This window comes from Colossoma macropomum, unplaced genomic scaffold (assembly GCF_904425465.1).
Source record: "Colossoma macropomum unplaced genomic scaffold, Colossoma_macropomum, whole genome shotgun sequence".
Taxonomy (NCBI): Eukaryota; Metazoa; Chordata; class Actinopteri; order Characiformes; family Serrasalmidae; genus Colossoma; species Colossoma macropomum.
The window spans coordinates 47,870-68,201 of NW_023495199.1; the positions used below are offsets into that span (position 1 = coordinate 47,870).

At 40.7% G+C, this 20,332-nt stretch overlaps 1 protein-coding gene across 1 annotated transcript in view; it reads left to right on the plus strand.

The window, feature by feature from the left end:
- The window catches only part of LOC118801140 (ribonuclease inhibitor-like), a 34,349-nt gene extending 14,122 nt beyond the window's left edge, over window positions 1–20,227 (plus strand). Inside the window, exons 8-11 of the mRNA XM_036561305.1 lie at window positions 497–670; window positions 2,007–2,180; window positions 3,563–3,609; window positions 19,790–20,227. Coding sequence (XP_036417198.1) covers window positions 497–670; window positions 2,007–2,180; window positions 3,563–3,609; window positions 19,790–19,998 — 604 coding nt within the window. The 3' untranslated portion in view covers window positions 19,999–20,227. The remainder of the gene's footprint in view (window positions 1–496; window positions 671–2,006; window positions 2,181–3,562; window positions 3,610–19,789) is intronic.
- Window positions 20,228–20,332: the final 105 nt, after the last annotated feature.

The window sequence follows — 20,332 nt, forward strand, 5'->3', positions numbered from 1 at the left end:
CAAACTTAAAACAAGGCAATAATATTATATTCAGTCAATCTTACCTCAGCACAAAGATAATGCCAAAGGCCTTTTTCCCACCACAATGTATAGTTACCCACCAAAGGTAACTATACCTTTTCTGGTAGTGTCACATAGGTAGTGTCACAATCACATAGTGATTATCTTCTCAAATTTGCAAAGGTTGCAATTAATTTTCAAAACAAAATAACTACTGATAAGACACAGCATAGCTCAGCCTACTGCAACAAGTTCTGATAACCTTTCTGACTCTAAATTAGTGATGACACCTTTCTCTGCTTTTCATTATCAGGAGCTAGCAAAGTTATTTTAAATTAAATTTGTCCACATGTGACACAGGTGAAGCCTCTACTAAAAACGCCAGCATGGAACCTTCCGTACTCATCCAAACTTCAATTTCTAATCTTCCTTTTTAAGTAAAGATTTAGAAAAAGGTGCTTTTGTAAAATCTATGTTTTTATTTTTTTGTTTGCAGACTAGCTTTGTGTAACCTTGCAGTAGAGACCTGTAAAAGTCTTGAATCACTTTTACAACTGGAAAACGGCTCCCTGAAAGAGCTGGACCTCAGCAACAATGACCTACATGACTCAGGAGTGGAGCTGCTCTCTGCTGGACTGAAGAGTTCACACTGTAAACTGAAAACACTCAGGTCAGTGTTTCTTTTTTTAAGTGTATTATTGAATGATAAATAATAAGCTGTGCTAATTTTACATCATAAAACAACATGAGGTTTCTACTGTATTTAACTTTGAATTATAAATTGGTCACAGTACTAAGTTAAATTCCAGCAAAATGAAAGTTTATGTTTTAACGAAGGTTTCTAGTTGACAGGAGTGATTTAAATGCTCATTTAAACATAATTTAAAAACATCAATGTTTTTCCAACCATCTGTACAAACATTGGGTCAATAGTGATCTGGAAAACTGCACCACAAAGCGCTTCACACACACGATCATTCAGCATCATACACATGCCATCAGAATCAACCTGATCACAACAGACTGATGAGGAGGCATAATTGCAAAATGGATCAAGTGTGTGGGGAGTGGTATAAGTTCATGCAATGCTACACAGCAAAAGTATGCATTTAAATGTTCATGTTAGTTACACATTGTATTTTCTCTTTCACCCTGATTTCTCTCTTTTCTATATCCATGTCTCTATAACTGCTGTATCTGGTGCAGCCCAGTAGAGGATGGGTTCCTGTTTTGAGTCTTGGTTTTTCTCAGTGGTTCTTTCTCATGTTCTTAATGAATTTTTCCTTTTGTGTCTTGGTTCCTATCAGTAATTTGTCCTTAAGCTTTTATGGAGTTTATCTTGACACTGCAGATCTTTTAGATTAGGTTAAAGATCAGCTAATAAATAATGAATAATGAACAGGCTAGTTTTATTTCACTGGTGATTACAATATAATAAGCCTAAAAGCAGTCATATATACCATGTGTAATTTTTTTCAGGAGACTCTGGACTACTCAGACAAAAGTTTGCTAGCATTATCTTTTTTATGAACAATATTTATTTGTCCACATCTTTCAATTTTGCCTTTTTTGAACCACTTGATGAGCTTGTAAATGTTTTCTTCTTTCTGAGGAACTTGATGACACAACTGATACTTAATGGTCTACATTCGCTCAGATAAACATTCCAGACCAAAGTAAATAGTCTGTGTATATAGATTGCTTTATCATGTGTTTCTTGTCTGTGTTATTCCATTCCTGAGTTATGAAACTGAGAAGATGGAGCGGAGTTAATGAGGTTCTAAGGGCTAATTAAATTGAACTTGTTTTGTCATTTAAGGGAGAAGTTCTAAAGATTAGCAAAATATATTAATGTCAAAAACCATTTCTGCCACTCTTGCCACTGAGATTGTTTATTTGTATGCTTGTGTGAAATTGTGTTTTAGTATGTTTCTGTCCAGTTTGATATCAATGTGAATCATCTATCTCACTCTGTCATCTGTCTTATTGTTATTTATTTTTTGCAGATTATCTGGTTGTATGATCACAGAGGAAGGCTTTTCTTTTCTAGTTTCAGCTCTGACTTCAAACCCCTCACATCTGAAAGAACTGGATCTGACCTACAATCACCCAGGAGTGTCAGGAGTGAAGCAGCTCTCTGCCAAACTGGAGGATCCACAATGCACACTGAGCACTCTCAGGTATGAATAATTGTATTCAGAAGTGTGTGTGTGTGTGTGTGTGTGTGTGTGTGTGTGTGTGTGTGTGTGGATTTAGAATGATTGAACTACTGAAGACAGTAATTATCTGCTCCTTATCTCTCCAGGATATTGATTCCATTTTATGCAGGCTCTAACGTCTATGCTCTCATTCACCTAGACTACTTTCACTCTCCTACATTGCTCTCATTCACATAGACTGCTCTCACTCAGCTAGACTATTTCACTCTCCTAGTAAGTAAGTAAGTTTATTTGTATAGCACTTTTTACAACAGGTGTTGTCAAAAAGCAGCTTTACAGACTGTTTTCACTTTCCTAAACTGCTCTCACTCTCCTAGACTACTTTCATTATATTCATCTAGGACCCATGTGTCAACCACAAGGCCTGTGGGCCTTGTCAGGCTCTTGGCACAATCCTGTCCAGCCCACAAAATTATTTTAATTTTCAACACTGTCGATGACTCATATCTTATTTATATAAAAATTCTGTAAATTTGTAGAATTTATTTAGTTTAAAGTTTTTGAGCTCACTTTTTCTTACACAAATCACAGGTGGTGAAACACAGAGCTATTTAAGTTATTTATTTTTATGTTTAAAGATAAGCTTACTTTTCAAATGTTTTAAGTTTTTACAAACTGTACTGTCTAAAGCTTGAATCACTTATTTTTTTATAATATTTCTTATATTCATGTAATGTGAGTTGTGAGTTGTGTTCTTGTAAAATCCCACACTACAAACATCAAATTTATGGTAAATGAATATCAGCCTCAAATATTGGTTATTAGTCTCCCTGAGTATCCTACAGTTTAAAATCTCATTCTCACTGATTTCTTACACATTCAGAGTTAGACCTCTCTAAGATAAACAGATCCCCTCAGACCTTATCAAAGATAAACAGACCCCCTCAGACCTTCTCAAAGATAAACAGAGCCCCTCAGACCTTTTCAAAGATAAACAGACCCCCTCCGACCTTCTCAATGATAAACATCATCTTCAATCACAATCCAGTTCACTCTCTCACCAACACAACTCAGAATGATCCACAAAATACACCAAAACAATACATCAATAATTGGACCAATTAAATTTCCTGAGTTAATAAATTTGAATGTTACAGATTACTGAACAGAGAAAACACACAAATCAGATTATCTGATTAAAATTTAAAAAAAAATCACAAAGAAAGAAACACCTCAGAGATCATAATGTAGAAACAGAAAAGTGTTTAGGAGAGTCACCAGAATGTGTTACACTATCAGATAAATATGTTTACAGAGAGACAAAGAGAGAGAGAATGAGAGAGAGAGGAACGTGAGAACATTTAACTGAGTGTATTAGTGTGTGTGTGTGTGTTTGTGTTTAGAGTGGAACATGGAGGTGAGAACAGAATCAAACCAGGACTGAAGAAATGTAAGTACACACACACACACACACACGCACACACACACACACACACACACAGACACACACACACACACACACACACACACACTCACACACACTCGTTTAGGAAACCTTTGGGAACGTATGGTAAAACACCCCAACTCTGGGAACAGCACTTTCCTTTAGGTTTAGAGAGAAAATAGATTGTGATTAGAGTTACAGGAGCAGAGGTTTTTGTCAAAATCACTTCAGATTTTCGTTAAATCCTTTTTTATACATGTCTAAAAAATTACCTCACCTTTGGGAACAATTATTTTTTAGGTCCACTTTGGGAACAACATTATGCACACACACACAAATTCTGAGATAGGTGTACTTATAGGACATTGTTTTAAATTTGGGAACCAAATACAAGAAACCAATTATACTTTTTTCCCCAAAAGAAGTCACTTGATTATTTTGATTTTAATTTTTTCCATGATTCTCGATGCACTGGACTAATCCGTACACCACAGTGTCTCACATGATGGTATAATAATCTGCAGGGATTCTGTTCTCCAAATAAAAAAAAGTATGTAAAAGGTGTGGAAGTGGAAATCATTCTTATTGTGAATCAAATTGTAGCAGAAACTATGCAAAATCTGTAACCTTTTCACTTTGTGCTTAGTGTGTTCAACCAATCAATATTCGGGTCTAAAATTCCATCCTGAAAATATCACTGCAAAATCCACTGTGGGCAAAATTCGAACTCTTCTAATGTAATACATTGAATGACAGGAGATGAAGAAAAAGCTGATGTGTAGTTAAAAACATTTATTTTCTTTAAACTATAAGCACTAAACACAAAAGCTTATTACAAGTAACATTTAACAAATTGAAATTTCATTAGCGTAGTGTACAATATATTTTGCAGAGTAAATAAAATGTCTATATGTGTATTTCCACTTTAAGATGTAAACAGAGTCATTCAGAGTGGATTAAATGTTGAATGTGCCGTTCTAAAGATATAACTTATTCACAGTTGTGATGACAGGAACCAGATTTCTAAAGCATTTAACACCAAAATTCCCCTAGATAACTGTTACGCAAAATGTTAGAAATACAAAGCGTAATGTCTGAAACACTGTTTTACAATTTAAGTTTTTTATCATTATCAACATTCCATATAAAAATCAAGACATGTGTAGGTTTACTGGTCGTTTTGGATTGTAAATAAAATGGCTACATTTGTGCCATAGACACAGCCACCACTGTAAAGAAAATCTGCTGACAAGTTTCTCTACATTCACTTTTGATCAGTGTATGTACTGAGGTGAGTGCAAAAACAACATTCATGCAAGGAGAGAGGTGTATAATTCAACCATTTGACTTAAAATACTTGAATTCAAACTGTCACATTAACTCCATGCCTTATGTGCACTCACCTCAGTACAAAGGTACACTCACACACCCGCCAGCAGAACTTTGAGTAGTTTTGTCTCTATTGTACAAAGGTCTACTTTCATGCCATGCCTTAAAACAAACATTTAAAAATGTTTGTTTGTCCTCTCCCTCTCCTCTCCCTCCCCCTCTCCCTTTCCCTCTCCTCTCCCTCCCCCTCTCCCTCTCCCTCCCCCCTCCCTCCTCCCTCCCTCCCCGTCTCCCTCCCCATCTCCTCTCCTTCTCCCTCTCCTCTCCCTCCTCCTCCCCCTCTCCCTCCCCCTCTCCTCTCCTCTCCATTTCCCTCTCCTCTCCCTCCCCCTCTCCCTCCCCCTCTCCCTCCCCGTCTCCACTCCCTCTCCTCTCCCTCCCCGTCTCCACTCCCTCTTCTCTCCCTCCCCCTCTCCTCTCTCTCTCCCTCTCCTCTCCCCTCTCTCTCCCTCCCCGTCTCCTCTCCCTCTCCCTCTCCTCTCCCTCCCCCTCTCCTCTCCCTCTCCCTCCCCCTCTCCCTCCCCGTCTCCTCTCCCTCTCCCTCCCCCTCTCCCTCCCCGCCTCCTCTCCCTCCCCGTCTCCACTCCCTCTCCTCTCCCTCCCCCTTTCCCTCCCCGTCTCCTCTCCTTCTCCCTCTCCTCTTCCTCTCCCTCCTCCTCTCCTCTCCATTTCCCTCTCCTCTCCCTCTCTCTCCCTCCCCGTCTCCTCTCCCTCTCCCTCTCCTCTCCCTCCCCCTCTCCTCTCCCTCTCCCTCCCCGTCTCCTCTCCCTCTCCCTCCCCCTCTCCCTCCCCGCCTCCTCTCCCTCCCCGTCTCCACTCCCTCTCCTCTCCCTCCCCCTTTCCCTCCCCGTCTCCTCTCCTTCTCCCCTCTCCTCTTCCTCTCCCTCCTCCTCTCCTCTCCATTTCCCTCTCCTCTCCCTCTCTCTCCCTCCCCGTCTCCTCTCCCTCCCCCTCTCCTCTCCTCTCCCTCTCCTCTCTCTCTCCCTTTTCCCTCTCCTCTCCCTCTCCTCTACCTCTCCCTCTACCTCCCCCTCTCCCTCCCCGTCTCCTCTCCCTCTTCTCTCCCTCCCCCTCTCCTCTCCCTCTCCTCTCTCTCTCTCTCCTCTCCCCTCTCTCTCCCTCCCCGTCTCCTCTCCCTCTCCCTCTCCTCTCCTCTCCCTCCCCCTCTCCTCTCTCTCTCCCTTTCCCTCTCCTCTACCTCTCCCTCTCCCTTTCCCTCTCCTCTCCCTCCTCCTCTCCCTCCTCCTCTCCTCTCCATTTCCCTCTCCCTCCCCCTCTCCCTCCCCGTCTCCACTCCCTCTCCTCTCCCTCCCCTCTCCTCTCCCTCTCCTCTCTCTCTCCCTCTCCGCTCCCCTCTCTCTCCCTCCCCGTCTCCTCTCCCTCCCCCTCTCCTCTCCTCTCCCTCTCCTCTCTCTCTCCCTTTCCCTCTCCTCTCCCTCTCCTCTACCTCTCCCTCTCTCTCCCCTTCTCCTCTCCCCTCCCTCTCCCTCCCCCTCTCCCTCTCCCTCTCCTCTCCCTCCCCCTTTCCTCTCCCTCTCCCTCTCCCTCCCCCTCTCCCTCCCCGCCTCCTCTCCCTCCCCGTCTCCACTCCCTCTCCTCTCCCTCTCCTCTCCTCTCTCTCTCCCTCTCCTCTCCCCTCTCTCTCCCTCCCCCTCTCCTCTCCCTCCCCCTCTCCTCTCCTCTCCCTCTCCTCTCTCTCTCCCTTTCCCTCTCCTCTCTCTCCTCTACCTCTCTCTCTCCCTCCCCCTCTCCTCTCTCCTCCCTCTCCCTCCCCCTCTCCCTCCCTGTCTCCTCTCCCTCTCCCTCTCCTCCCCCTCTCCCTCCCCGTCTCCTCTTCTCCCTCTTCCTCTTCCTCTCCCTCCCCCTCTCCCTCTCCTCTCCCTCCCCCTCTCCCTCTCCTCTCCCTCTCCCTCCCCCTCTCCTCTCCCTCCCCTCTCCCTCCCCCTCTCCTCTCCCTCCCCTCTCCCTCTCCTCTCCCTCCCCCTCTCCCTCTCCTCTCCTCTCCCTCCCCATCTCCTCTCCCTCCTCTTCTCCCTCTTCGTCTCCTCTCCGTCTCCCTCTCCTGTCCCTCCTCATCTCCCTCTCCCTCTCATGTCCCTCTCCCTCCCCCTCTCCTCTCCTCTCCTCTCCCTTTCCCTCTCCTCTCCCTCTCCCTCCCCCTCTTCTCTCCCTCTCCCTCTCCCTCTCTGCCTCCTCTCCCTCCCCCTCTCCTCTCCTCTCCCTCTCCTCCCCCTCCTCCTCCTCTCTCTATGGCCTTCCTACTGGCTGTCCATCACGTTTTTTTAGTAATATCTTAAAAAAACACATGACGTGAGTTCAATGCTAAGGAAGCCAGTCAGACAGCAGGTATGAGGCACCGTTACTGCACCGTTAACATTAGCTAGCAGGGTGACAGGCTAACTTGGTTAGCATTAGAGCTAACTTATTACACTTGGCACTGGACATGCCTCGGATGGAAAACCATTAAACACACACTTGTACTGTTAAAGTCACCAGGCAGCATGACCGGGATTATAGACGACGACCGGTAGACAAACATCTCAATACCTTTAAACACCGTTTCCCACGGAGCAGCACAGATAAGGCGCTGCAGCGGAGAGAGAGCGGCTCGAGCAGATACAGCACGCTCCGCCAGCGCAGCTCCGCCAGTGCAGCGGGAACGGTGTTCATTTATGAACTGAAATCTCTACGACAACCACTGCGAACCTTTACCGAACAATCATGTGCGGCACTGCACAAATCATTTAAATACGGGTCCAGTCACTGAGCAGATGCTGTGCAGGCCCTGTATGTGTCTGTCTGTGCTACTGAAATGTGCTGTACCAATGTTTTTATTTAAAATTCTATCAGCTTTAAACAAACAGAACAGCACTACTCTTAATCCAGAACTTAGGCACCATAGTCTGCTGTCCTCCTCACATATTTCATATTTTAAAGAGCCGTTTTCTACATTTTCTTTTTGTATCCCCTTGACGTACATTTTTCAGCTTCTTTACACCTGAACAGGCTGTTTTTGTTAGGCTGCCTTTGACATAATATATGTAAACTGTGCTGATTGGATGCCTGTATTGTATCTCATTAAAAAAACAGTCAGTGCTGAAACAGCCCTAATAACTTCCATGTGAAGATGTGGAGCTGGCCCCCCATGTGGTCAGAAATGGAATACAAATTCTACTATTCGTTTGTGCTGGTTTGTGCCGTAGAAATCATCGTTTGTGCTGGCAGTGTTTTTAAGAAATTAATCATTACATTTTATTGCATACATTTTTTGTATGTCTTGAAATTTGAATAGTTTTTGTTGGTATTTTAATTAAAGTACAAGCAATGTAAACATGTACAAACCCGACTGTCACATTTCCAACATCGTGTGAAAACATTCATTCAAATAGACCGAATTAATCGCGAAATTCGTCCAGCACCAGTATACGGTAAGACTAATTACAGATTTTTCTAGTATTGGCCAGTTCTTCAATGGTCAGGACCCCCACAGGACCACCACAGAGCAAGTATTATTTGGGTGGTTGGTCAGTGACACTGATGGGATGGTGGTGTGTTAGTGTGTTGTGCTGGTCTGAGTGGATCAGACACAGCAGTGCTGCTGGAGTTCTTAACACTGTGTCCACTCACTGTCCACTCTATTAGACACTTCTACCTTGTCAGTCCACCTTGTAGATGTAAAATCAGAGACGATAGCTCATCTGCTGCTGCACAGTTTGTGTTGGTCATCCTCTAGTACTTCATCAGTGGTCACAGGACGCTGCCCACAGGACGCTGTTGGCTGGATATTTTTGGTTGCTGGACTATTCTCAGTCCAGCAGTGACACTGAGGTGTTTAAAAACTCCAGCAGCACTGCTGTGTCTGATCCACTCAGACCAGCACAACACACACTAACACACCACCACCACGTCAGTGTTACTGCAGTGCTGAGAATGATCCACCACCCAAAGAGTACCTGCTCTGTGAGGGTCCATGGGGGTCCTGACCACTGAAGAACAGGGTAACAAAGTATGCAGAGAAACAGATGGACTACAGTCTGTAACTGTAGAACTACAGAGTGAGACTATGTGGTCAGTGGAGCTGATAAAATGGACAGAGTGTAGAAACAAGTAAGTGGACTTAATGAAGTGTCTGGTGTTTTTGAACGTCTACAGTTATTATTTTGTAAAGCCAGTTTATTTTTGAATAATTTTGTTCTCCTTTTGTGCTTCTAAAGTTTCTTTTGTGTTACTTAAATGTTTAGCCTGTTAGCACAAGCACTACAAAGGCTACCAGGTGACTCCATGACCTGCACAGCATTAACTGAGGAGCTGAGACAAAATAACTCATCCTAAGAATGATCACCTGCTCAGTATACAGTAACTTCCATAATGCGCTGGAATACGCAGATCAGTGAGTTACAAGTATCAACCAAACTGTATTTATATATTTCTAAAACAACACGACATTCAGACGTTTAATCCAAGACCTTTGTGCACCATTTCTTTAGCTCCCGTAAGAGTTAATGCTAATGTTATGATGCTACAGCTGTAAAGAAAATCTTAAAATACTCTATAAATTCTATAAACTGTTGTGTGGCTAAACATTTCCATTTAACTTAATCATATCATATAAATATCACTTAATCTGTAACACTGAAGATTACATTCATGACTTAAAGCTAAAAAACTCCTTGAGAGTAATTTGAGGATAAATACCTTTATTTTATAAACCTGAGTTCTCCAGATCCACTTTCTCCATAGTCACACATCATCTCATCACCTGGTTGACTGTCATGAATCACAAACACAGGTGTGGTGAATCATCTGCACATATTTTGTTCCTATGTATGGTCATCATTGACCAGTCTTTCTAAATACCCATCCTCCTTTGCAGCATCAATTCTAGACACCATTAAAGCAAACAAAAAGAAAAAGGAAACAGAGTTTTTCACGTTCAGTCTGGTGATCTGTGTGTAAAGTGTTGTTCAGTTCCAGGTGAAAACAGCCAAAACTCACCGTTCATCCTGGTTGGATGAGTAACTAGAGAGAAGACATCCTTGCTGCTGATTGGTCAGCTGTGATGACATATGGTGATCTTAAACATGCAGACTGATAATGTGAAGCTTATTGTTCAGTCTAGAGGAAAATTTTTCAGTCTTGGCTCATGAGGCTTGTGAGGGGAAAATTTTATGAATTTGATTTTTCAGTGGACCGTTCCTTTAGTTTCAAAACATTTTAAAGTAAAAACACACAAAGTTGCTCCTGCAGAGTAAAACACTTTACGAATGTAAAAACAGGATGATCAGTACTGACAGTCTCAGAGTCCCAACTGTGTTTGCATGTGTAGTCACAGCATTTAGCAGCTTGTCTGTTTTTGTCACCCAACTGAAACCAAGACCACATAACTGCACTAAGTCAGACTGTATTCTAAATGTCTGACAGCTTAAATTATATTTTTACTGGAGCTCCTGCCAGTGAAGACCCCTCCATGTCGTTTAACACATCATATAGATTCTAACTCCAATCATACAGTCCTAATTTAACTGTGGAATATAGAGTCTGATGAATATGGAAAACATGCCACTGTTCACTGCCATAACATTATTTACCCCCATTTGGAAACATAAACCTTTATGAAGAATGAAGAACTCTGTCTCCAGTTCCTCTGTTTAGTCTGTGGATGTTGTGATACGCTGCAGGGCATCACTTATCAGGGTGATTCTCCGCCGCATCATCAAACTGCATGAACATATTGTTGGTTATTGACATGCTGAGCCAGCAACAGTCAAATTAATAATTTCAGTGTTCCACACTTTAACATGTGTTTATTAAGGTAACGTTAGGCAGGATAACAGACAACTGGGACATTATTTTTCCAAAAATCCAATAGTGTTTTTATTTAAATGTAAATAAGAAGCTGCAGTCATTTCAAAAGTAATGTTGATGTTTGTGCTTTAAGGGCCGGTAAACCGTTCTGTTGAGATCAAAACATTTTTAAAGTCTCCTTAGGCTACAACCATATCGCCTGGTGTGACATTCACACATATTCTCAACCTGTGAAGCACTGTACAGTTTCAGGTACTCCTGAAGAGAACAGCCCTGATCCAGCTCATTAACTGATTATGGAGCCCTTCATTAGCTGGATCAGCTGCTCTGGGGAGGATTAAGAGACACAGCCTTCTACAAATTAACCTCTGCACCGTCATGTTTAGAGCATCAACTCCTTCCTGCCGTGTTGCTTGAATGTTTGCTGCCGTTACCGTTAGCCAGCTGCATTGGACTCAACAGCAGCAATGCATTTATTCACTTTATACCTGAACACGGAGACAAACAACAGATAATCATTTACACCAGAGAAATACATAAAGAACGCAAGAACAATCAGCTGAATTTGGCTTCTTGTCCAGATTTTCCGATCCACCTTAAATGCCGCACATCTGCAAGAATGTAACTGTGGTGTCGTTTAAGGTGGAACGGAAAATTTGAAGGAGAAGCTGGTGAATAAGAACCCAACTTCAGCTTCATGTTTGCACTATTACATGTTCACAGACTGCACCAGAATATAAACTACAGTGATATATTATTGAGCCAACTACTATTTGTAGATTAATAATTTTGTAGAATCCAACAAAGTAATGTAAACTAGCTGGCATTGTTGCTAAGGGTATTAGCATTTATGCTAACCGCTACAGGTGTTTATTGTTCATATTTCGACTTTGGCCCAATCAGAAATATACAGTTACACTTATATATTAAAACCACTGACTGAATACAAACGATGGTGACCAGAAACGTTAGACTATCTAAATGAATTGTATGATAAAAATCTCTGGCTAGCTATTTTAATTAGCTGGTGTTAACTACCTGTTTTTAGCGACTAATTCTACGTTACTGGTCTGTTACAGCAATACATATTTGGTTATATCACAAATATACATTATTATAGTTCAAATGGTTTAATTAGATTAATTTAAGGAAGATTATTCCTGCTGTTCTCTGCTGCTCCGGTCAGTCTTATCTGAGCTTTTGGCATGAAGGGTCTGGAAAATAGAGCAGTGTAGCTCACAGATCTCTGGTGTGCAGTTAGAACCAGTTAGAAGTTCGAGTGCATTAACAGGTAGTTTATCAGGGGAGAAAACAGGGATAAAAACAGAGGCATTACAGAGAATTTATGCAGTGGAAAATTGTGTCATTTATTTAGAAATAAATAAATAAATAAATAAATAAAACCTTTTCTGCACATATCATTGGATGCAATGCAATTTCTGCATTAATTAAAAATATACACCTCATTAAGAGCTCATGTTTAATTTAATAACTATGAAGCAGGCTATTATCATCTGTGTGTGATCTCCAAATTGGCTGTATCCCAATATGAATAAGCCCCCTGAGTGAATCCGTCAGCAGGTAATCTACAGTGTGTGTGGCTGGTTTCTATGGTGCAGCAACATGGATCATTTTTGCTGACAGACACTGTTTTGTACGTTTAGCTCTAACATGATTCACATTTAATTAAGATGTTTTAAAGGTATCATGGAATGGAAATATCTACAAATAAACACATTTTAGCCTGGTATAGATCATCTTGGTCCACTATGGATTGACTGAGATATTTATATATTATTGATTATTGATTATTTCATTTATTTTTATGTAGTCAGTGCTGCTGATGGAATTGAATTCATCCATGCAGTGGTGCAACGTCTACGTTTTGCATGATTTGAAAACTCCAGTTAATCTTTTGTCTCACAGTCCTGTGAAAAAGTATTTGACCCTCACTCGATTTCTTCTATTTTTGCTAATTTGTCTCATTTAAATGTTTCAGATAATCCAACTAGTCTTAATAAAGATAAAGACAACACAAGTAAACACAAAATGCAGCTGTCATGTTCAAATAGGAGCTCCTCAGCCTGTAGGTTGGGGTTTGGATCATCCTGTCAGTCAGTATTTATGCCATCTTTCTCCTATGAGTGCTGAACACTTACTCAGATGAGGTGCTAGTGGGACATTTACACATATATCTTTGCGATATTGACTTCCATGGGAAAGAGGCTCTTTTCCACCCCCCCACCAAACTGTCATCAGTAGATGATGGCTTTGGGGCGAATTTAGGAGATGAAGGAATACTGCACACAATCTCACAAGCCAGTCTTAACCCATTTCCGCATTACTGTCAACACCAGTTTCCACCTCAGAATCTCAACACCATCACACGAATCTGTTAATGTAATGTCAAGACATGTTTCTTTCAATGTGCTCGAAGCCTTAAGCCAGTTAAGCACAGGCAACAGGCTACTGGTCAATTTGCTGCTTTATCGTCATCATCAATCACCCTAGAGACACAGTAAAATCCACCTTCTGCATCACCAGAACTCAAGTTTTCAGTTGTTTGATATGATTACAGAGTTCATTTATATAGAGACAATGACACCATCACCATACAAAAAGATTCCATCAATATATATTAAGAATTCTTCCATAATCTCACTAAGGCACCCTGAATAGACCTTATAAACACATTACACTTAAGTGACACAGAGCAGAGTGTAAAGGTGTAATAGACTCATATTACTTGGATATCGTACTGTAAATGTTAATTCTTTGGTAAACAGCTCTACAATTGGTTTAAAGGTAGTTCTTAGGTACTGATGAACATGTTATACCTTTCCTGTCTCTCATTAATCCCTCACAAAACAAACACTGCTCTTACTAAAGTCATGTTGGTCTACAAATATTATAATGTAAATCACTCATGATAAAGTAATAGTGAATAATAAATAATGATAAAGTTTGTGGATCTAAATCGATATTCAAAGTGTTACGTGTAAAGGCCCAGGCCATGCCGCCGCCGGCCGCCAGCAGAGGGCGACGGCAGCGAAGCGCCACAAGCACAGGGAACTCCGATTCCCACAAGCCCTCAGGCTGATTTAGGCCCAACCTGGCACACCGGTGGACTCCTCTACTTAAGACTGTAGCAAACAGCAGCCCTTTGTCACACCTTTGTAGAGGGGTTACCCAGGGGGGTATTTAAAGAAAAGGAAAGGAAAGGAAAAGAATAGAAAAGAACACAAAAAGGAAAAACAAAAGAGAGAAATCGCCCCAAAACTACTTAAGGCCCAAAAAGAATAATCGCTCAGTCTGAATACTGAACACTGAATCACTCGGACACAAACTCCTGTCCGACTGATCATATACAGGTCATGCAGAGCGCAACCCTACCAGCACTCGTGACGTGTTTTGCGTCACAAATCACACCTCGTCTTCTCAGCTTTATAACTCAGGAATGCTTTACCGCAGCAGGTCACTGCGCACATCCTCAGAAACTGCGGAGTCCACTGCTTCTAAACATAGCGGCGCCATTGCGGTCCGACGAAGCGTCTGTGAGTAACCCGCTGCGGAAAAACAGTCAAATAGCCGCTCCTTCACAGTTTCTGTTTTATTCTTCTAGTAAATCTCAGTTTCTGAGCTGATAAACTCTGCATTTCGCTTTTTTTTCCGCTACTATTATTTATTATAGGGCTTCTGAAATATTTACACGGTGTTTCAGATCTAATATCTGATTAGATGAGTCAGTATCGTCCACCAGAAACGCCTCTCAGCGCCTCCGCCGATTAGCCAGCTCTGAAGCTGCGCGCGTCTCGTCAGTTTTCCTGCTGTGTTTGTTCACGTGTTTCCTAGCAACGGCGCGTTGGACACATGCACGCGCATCTAGAACTGAAGAGTCTTCTGGCGTCCGTCCAACCCCGCTGGACTGATATATATTTCAGGTTTATATTATGGTACAGAGTTCTTTATTGTGTGTTTTCTAAATAAAGCAGTATTTATCTGATCATTTCTGGAAGGATTCTTTATTATAGGAGTCATTGTTATTATAAGCAGCTGATAATAAACACCCAGTGTACTAAAACAGCGCTGTATTAGCTGGAATATTAGCCATATTGGCCCTGAACAAAAACTCAAAGGCTTGACCTGCTGTGTCCGTCTGTCACAGGCAGTTTTAGCAACCTGCATGGATCCTTTAGGTGACAATATCAAGAAAAATAAGTCCGCCTGATGCTACTCATATACTATGTCACAAAATTCTTATATTTTCAACTCATAGACACTTTATTCTAAAACTTTCTAATTGACATGAAAGCAGTGCAGTGTTGTTTTGAATAGATACAGTCAAAAATAAGTAAAAAAAAACAGGCGCTTGGTAAAATTTTGATCAAAACATGTCCAGTTTCATAAAAATATCAAACTTCTGTGGGCATTTACAACTCAGGTGATTACATATTTGAGACCACATGTCTTCTGAAAATAAAACATATAACGTGGCTGTCTCATATAACTACTAGAGTTACAACAACTGAAAGAGGAACTGACAAAAACGGGGGAAAAAACACACCTAATAGTGCTAGGGTCCTAAACACAATGAATATGAAATGATATCTGAATAACCCTGTTAAGTGTTACAAGTGCTGTAATAATCACTGTATTTGAGCTTCAGGACACTGCACTGATTTCTGTACCAGATCCTCACAAACCAAACCCTGTTCTTATAAAGCAGCCCTGAGTCACCTGTACAAAAACACCCCTCACAACAGCCTCAGTGAAGAACACAGTAGGACACAATACTGAGCTTTATCTAATTAGGAATAGACTTCAAAGGATCAGATATTTATGTACCGGGATGTCGGTCTCCAGGCGGTCATGACGTGTGATGTTTCCTGAAGTAAATGTAGTTCTTGTTTGATTCACGTCATCATTTATCTGGAGAGATAAAAGAAAAAAAAAATCAATGTATAGAGAACATCAACATTAGTCTTGTGGAAAATCTTAAATAGAAGTCTTAAACTCAACCATGCAAAAGGTCAGCTAAGCTAGCAGATCACTGACTGACTACACATAAAGTCTAAACAGTGCCACATTCAGCTCTTATAAACCCAGTAATGTTCTCATAAACTAGACATTCTCAGTCTCATCTACTCACACATCAATCACTCCTAAATCAGAACAAATACAGAAAACCTTAAACACCATCAGTAACTCTCAGCTTAGTAGATGAACTGCTAGTTGGCTCTGTTGTGCTGTTACCTGTGAACATGGATCAAAGATCTTTTCAGTGGATGATGTTACAGTAACTTTGTCTTTTGATGAACAAAAAACATTTTTACATAATATCTGGGGGTTAAATTAACATTGACTTTGTTTACTCTGCAGTCAGAATGAGCCCTGGTTTGATAGAAACAGGATACAGTGGTATAAAATTAGATGATAATAATGTTTAAGGTTTAAAACACACAGAAAGAACAACGAGGGACTAAATAAAGCCTCCAGACTATCAGATCAATATACACTTGATATAATATTGACTATTAGATTAATATAATATCAATATTAGAGCACTTTACACCCCCCCTCCCCCCATGTTCTCACCTTGCGTAGAGTGGTGCACCATGTAAGATTATCTCCTCCTATCATACTTTATCTTTTCATCTCTCTTAATATCTCTTATTGTGAACAAACACAGGTGTTTTCTACCATTCATTATTTTTTAATTAGGTTCAGCACTGTCGTTGACCAAGCGCCCAAAGGACCCTTCATCATCAGTGGCATCAATGCTGTTTAAAAAAAGAATTAGTAGTAAATTTTCTTTTAAAAACGTAACAAAAATATAAACAACATACATAAAATATACAGATGGTCTCAGTTTTACACTTACAGTGAAAGCAAAGAACAGAATTTTTATTAAACTTCATTATAAATCTGAGTTATAAAGTTTCCCCGTTGTGTTTGAAATCTCGCTCTCCAAAACAGTCAGAATCTTCTCCTGTGATTTGCTGTACTTTGTACTCCAGAATAAAACTTAGTTTCTCAATATTTACTTTTGCAAATTCACCACGACCTAAAAGACATCAGAGAAAAAGATAATAAATAAATGAAAATAAGGTGACATTTTCTCAAACAGATTTTCTGAACATTATTCTTCCCTCATTCTATTGTTGGTTAATCAACACCAACCTTCATCTTAATTACTAAACCATTTAAAAACCCTTTTGAAATCAACTGGCTGAATATCATTCAAAGTAAAAGATGTTACACTGTTACTTAAAACTCTTACAGCCCAATTAAACATTTAGAAAGACATATTCAGACATGTTCTCACCTTTGTACTCATCTGTGTGTCTCTCTTCTATTGTGCTGTTCAGTTACACTGCATACAGAGTTCTTTGGGTTGAGTCTCCTCCGTATTTCAGTTGTGCTGCTGTAACAGGAAAAAATATGTCAGAATAAATGAGACAAATCAATTTTACACATTCATAGTATAACAATGATAATGTTCTACTCATCTGAGGCCTTTAATAAAAAAAGAAACAATGTTTTGCTGACGTATATAAACACTGAGTTAAGGTGCTCCTTAAACACCTCAGTGGTGTTTATCTGATCAAACCAATGACAGAATGAAGCTGGTGTTCATATTAAAATCTACAAGCTGTGTAAAATGTCACACAAATAAAACAATCATAAAACATGTTTTACGTCCAACAATTCATTTCCATGGTATAAACATTACTGTATGTAATTAAAAACATTAATTTATTAAAACGTCAGTATAGACCTCACATAGATCATACTTTTCATCTTTCTCAGGAACTACAGCAGAACAGGTGTTACACTAAACGCTGCCCTGGTCAGTTTTTAAACCTGCAGAGCACCTTTAGGCCTTCAGCTGTTCAGCTCAGCTTTATTTACTCGTAGGATGAGTAAACTAGTCTTAGTCCAGCTCTGCTAACTGTGGAAACACCACACCAGCGTTTCTAATTATGAGCCCACCTTTATAGTTTAAGTCACCACGAACACCTCCATGTTTACACATCCAACCATCCAGCTGTGTCCGAGTATAAAACTGTGGATGATCAGATAAACATGCTGTTTCAGGCTTTTATCACATTCTGAATTCACCCAGCCCATAAAGGACTGTTACATTTGTCTACATGGTTGCTAACATTAGCCATAAGTTTATCTCAGGACGCCACTGCTTCTCCGCAGAACACGCGACCCAACACCGCCCTTCTCACCACTGCTGACCCAAACTCACCTGGCTGAATAAAAAAATAAAAACTTGCTCTGTCACTTTAACAGATGAACTGTTTACTCTGACAGATCATCACCCAGAATCTTTAATTAACCTGTAAAATGTGCAGATACTTTTTTATTTAACATAAAGATTTACACAACACAACATGCAGCGATTCAGCAGTGCTGATTGGATGAACTAAACCATAAAAATAAACAGAGTGACAGAAAGCAAAAAATAAGGAAAAACATCAATGATTCTTCAATAATGCCTGAAATATTAAAGCAGTCAGTTTTATTGTGTTAAAGTGGAGCAGATTTGCCTGCTCTCTCTCTCTCTCTCTCTCTCTCTCTCTCTCTCTCTCTCTCTCTCTCACCGCACGTATCCGCTCGCTCGCCCGTAAGCACTCACACACGTCACTATTTGAGCCAAGACTTAAAACTTATATTAACATGGTTGATTTTGTCGCGTCAAGACGAGAAAAAGACTGACTTAAGGTCATCCTAAACACCTCACACTGAACGATCGAGACGACGCGAGCGCGACGCGACTCTAACAAGACTCTCGGGATTTTATTCCGACACTGAAATTTGTCTGCAACAGTGAAATCGCGTGAAAAGTCGTTTGGTGTGAGGCCGCACAAGGAGATGACCGACAGCAGCACTGTAGTCCAGTGTTAATCCAGAACTGTTACAGATTTTAATCAGCATCAAAAACAATCAAACCCATTTTCAGTACTGTCCTTATTCTCCACTGAGTGGAATCAGATTCAATAATTTAGAGTTTTTATCATCACTTTAAAAATGACATCAAAAATATCACAGTGTGATAAATATAAGAGTGACTACCTAAATATGAAATAAAGACATTCATAAAGACCTGATATTAATCATTTACTGTTTAATTATCTAACTGTAATGACCGTTACTGACCGTTACTGACTGATCCTGAGTGATGCAGCAGGTCCAGCACACGCACGGCATTTGTTCATGCTTGAAACAGTTGCAGAGACTCGCTCATGTTTACAGTTCTGTTGGCAAAAACATCAGAACAATCAGACAATCTGTTCAAATCCAGACAATCATAGTTTAAAATTCTACAGTCAGAAAATAAAAAAATAAAAATTATTTTGATCAGTGCCACAAATCTGAGAACAGAAACTGTCTGCAGTCTTTCTGTAATGATTAAATCATTAAACGGCCAAATTCTACATTTTTCTTGTTTTTTATTTTTCTTCACTTATAATGTTTGTGTGTTTTAATGTATCAAAAACAGTCATCATTCTGGATTTATATATTTCACACCAAACCCATCTTTGTCTTTATAAACAGGTGTAACATTTGCTGCCTCTTCTTCTGGATTCAGTTCTCTTTCTCAGCTCCATGGCAGCCATTTTCCATGATGGCTCCACTCTTTATAGAAAAATAACAGTTTTATTTTGATCTTTTCATACATGAAATATTTTAGTCTCTTTATTTGATTGACTGTTGCTAAAAGGAGCTCAAGATAATCTTATTTACAGCTGAAGTCTCACTTTTATTTCTGAACTAGCTGAGTTTCTGAATGAGACGACTAAACTAATCAAATCAAATCGAATCAGCTGAAAGGTCCTCGTAAACCACAAAAACCAACATGCTCACACACACACACACACACACACACACACACACACACACACACACACACAGAACACACACACACACACACACACACACACACACACTCACTCACTCTAATGTCTCTTCCTGTGTGCAGATTCCTGTGAGTTCACTCTGGATCCAAACACAGCGCACAGTTCTCTCTCTCTGTCTGACGGGAACAGAAAGGTGGTGAATGTGGGATCTTCACAGTCGTATCCTGATCATCCAGAGAGATTTGATGGGTGGAATTATCAGGTTCTGTGTAGAGAGAGTCTGACTGGACGCTGTTACTGGGAGGCTGAGTGGAGCGGAGGGTTGAAATAGCAGTAACATATAAATCAATCAGCAGGAAAGGACACAGTTATGACTGTCAGTTTGGAGGGAATGTAAAGTCCTGGATTCTGAGCTGCTCTAATAACAGTTACTCTGTCCGTCACAATAATAACAGCACTGAACTCTCTGCTCGTCCCTCCAGCTCTGGGACAGTAGGAGTGTATCTGGACTGTCCGGCCGGCTCTCTGTCCTTCTACAGCGTCTCCACTGATAAACTGACCCATCTACAAACTTTCAACACCACATTCACTGAACCTCTATACGCTGGGTTTAGGGTCGGTTACGGCTCAGTGTGTTTAAAATAAAATAACCTCCTGAGTGAAAA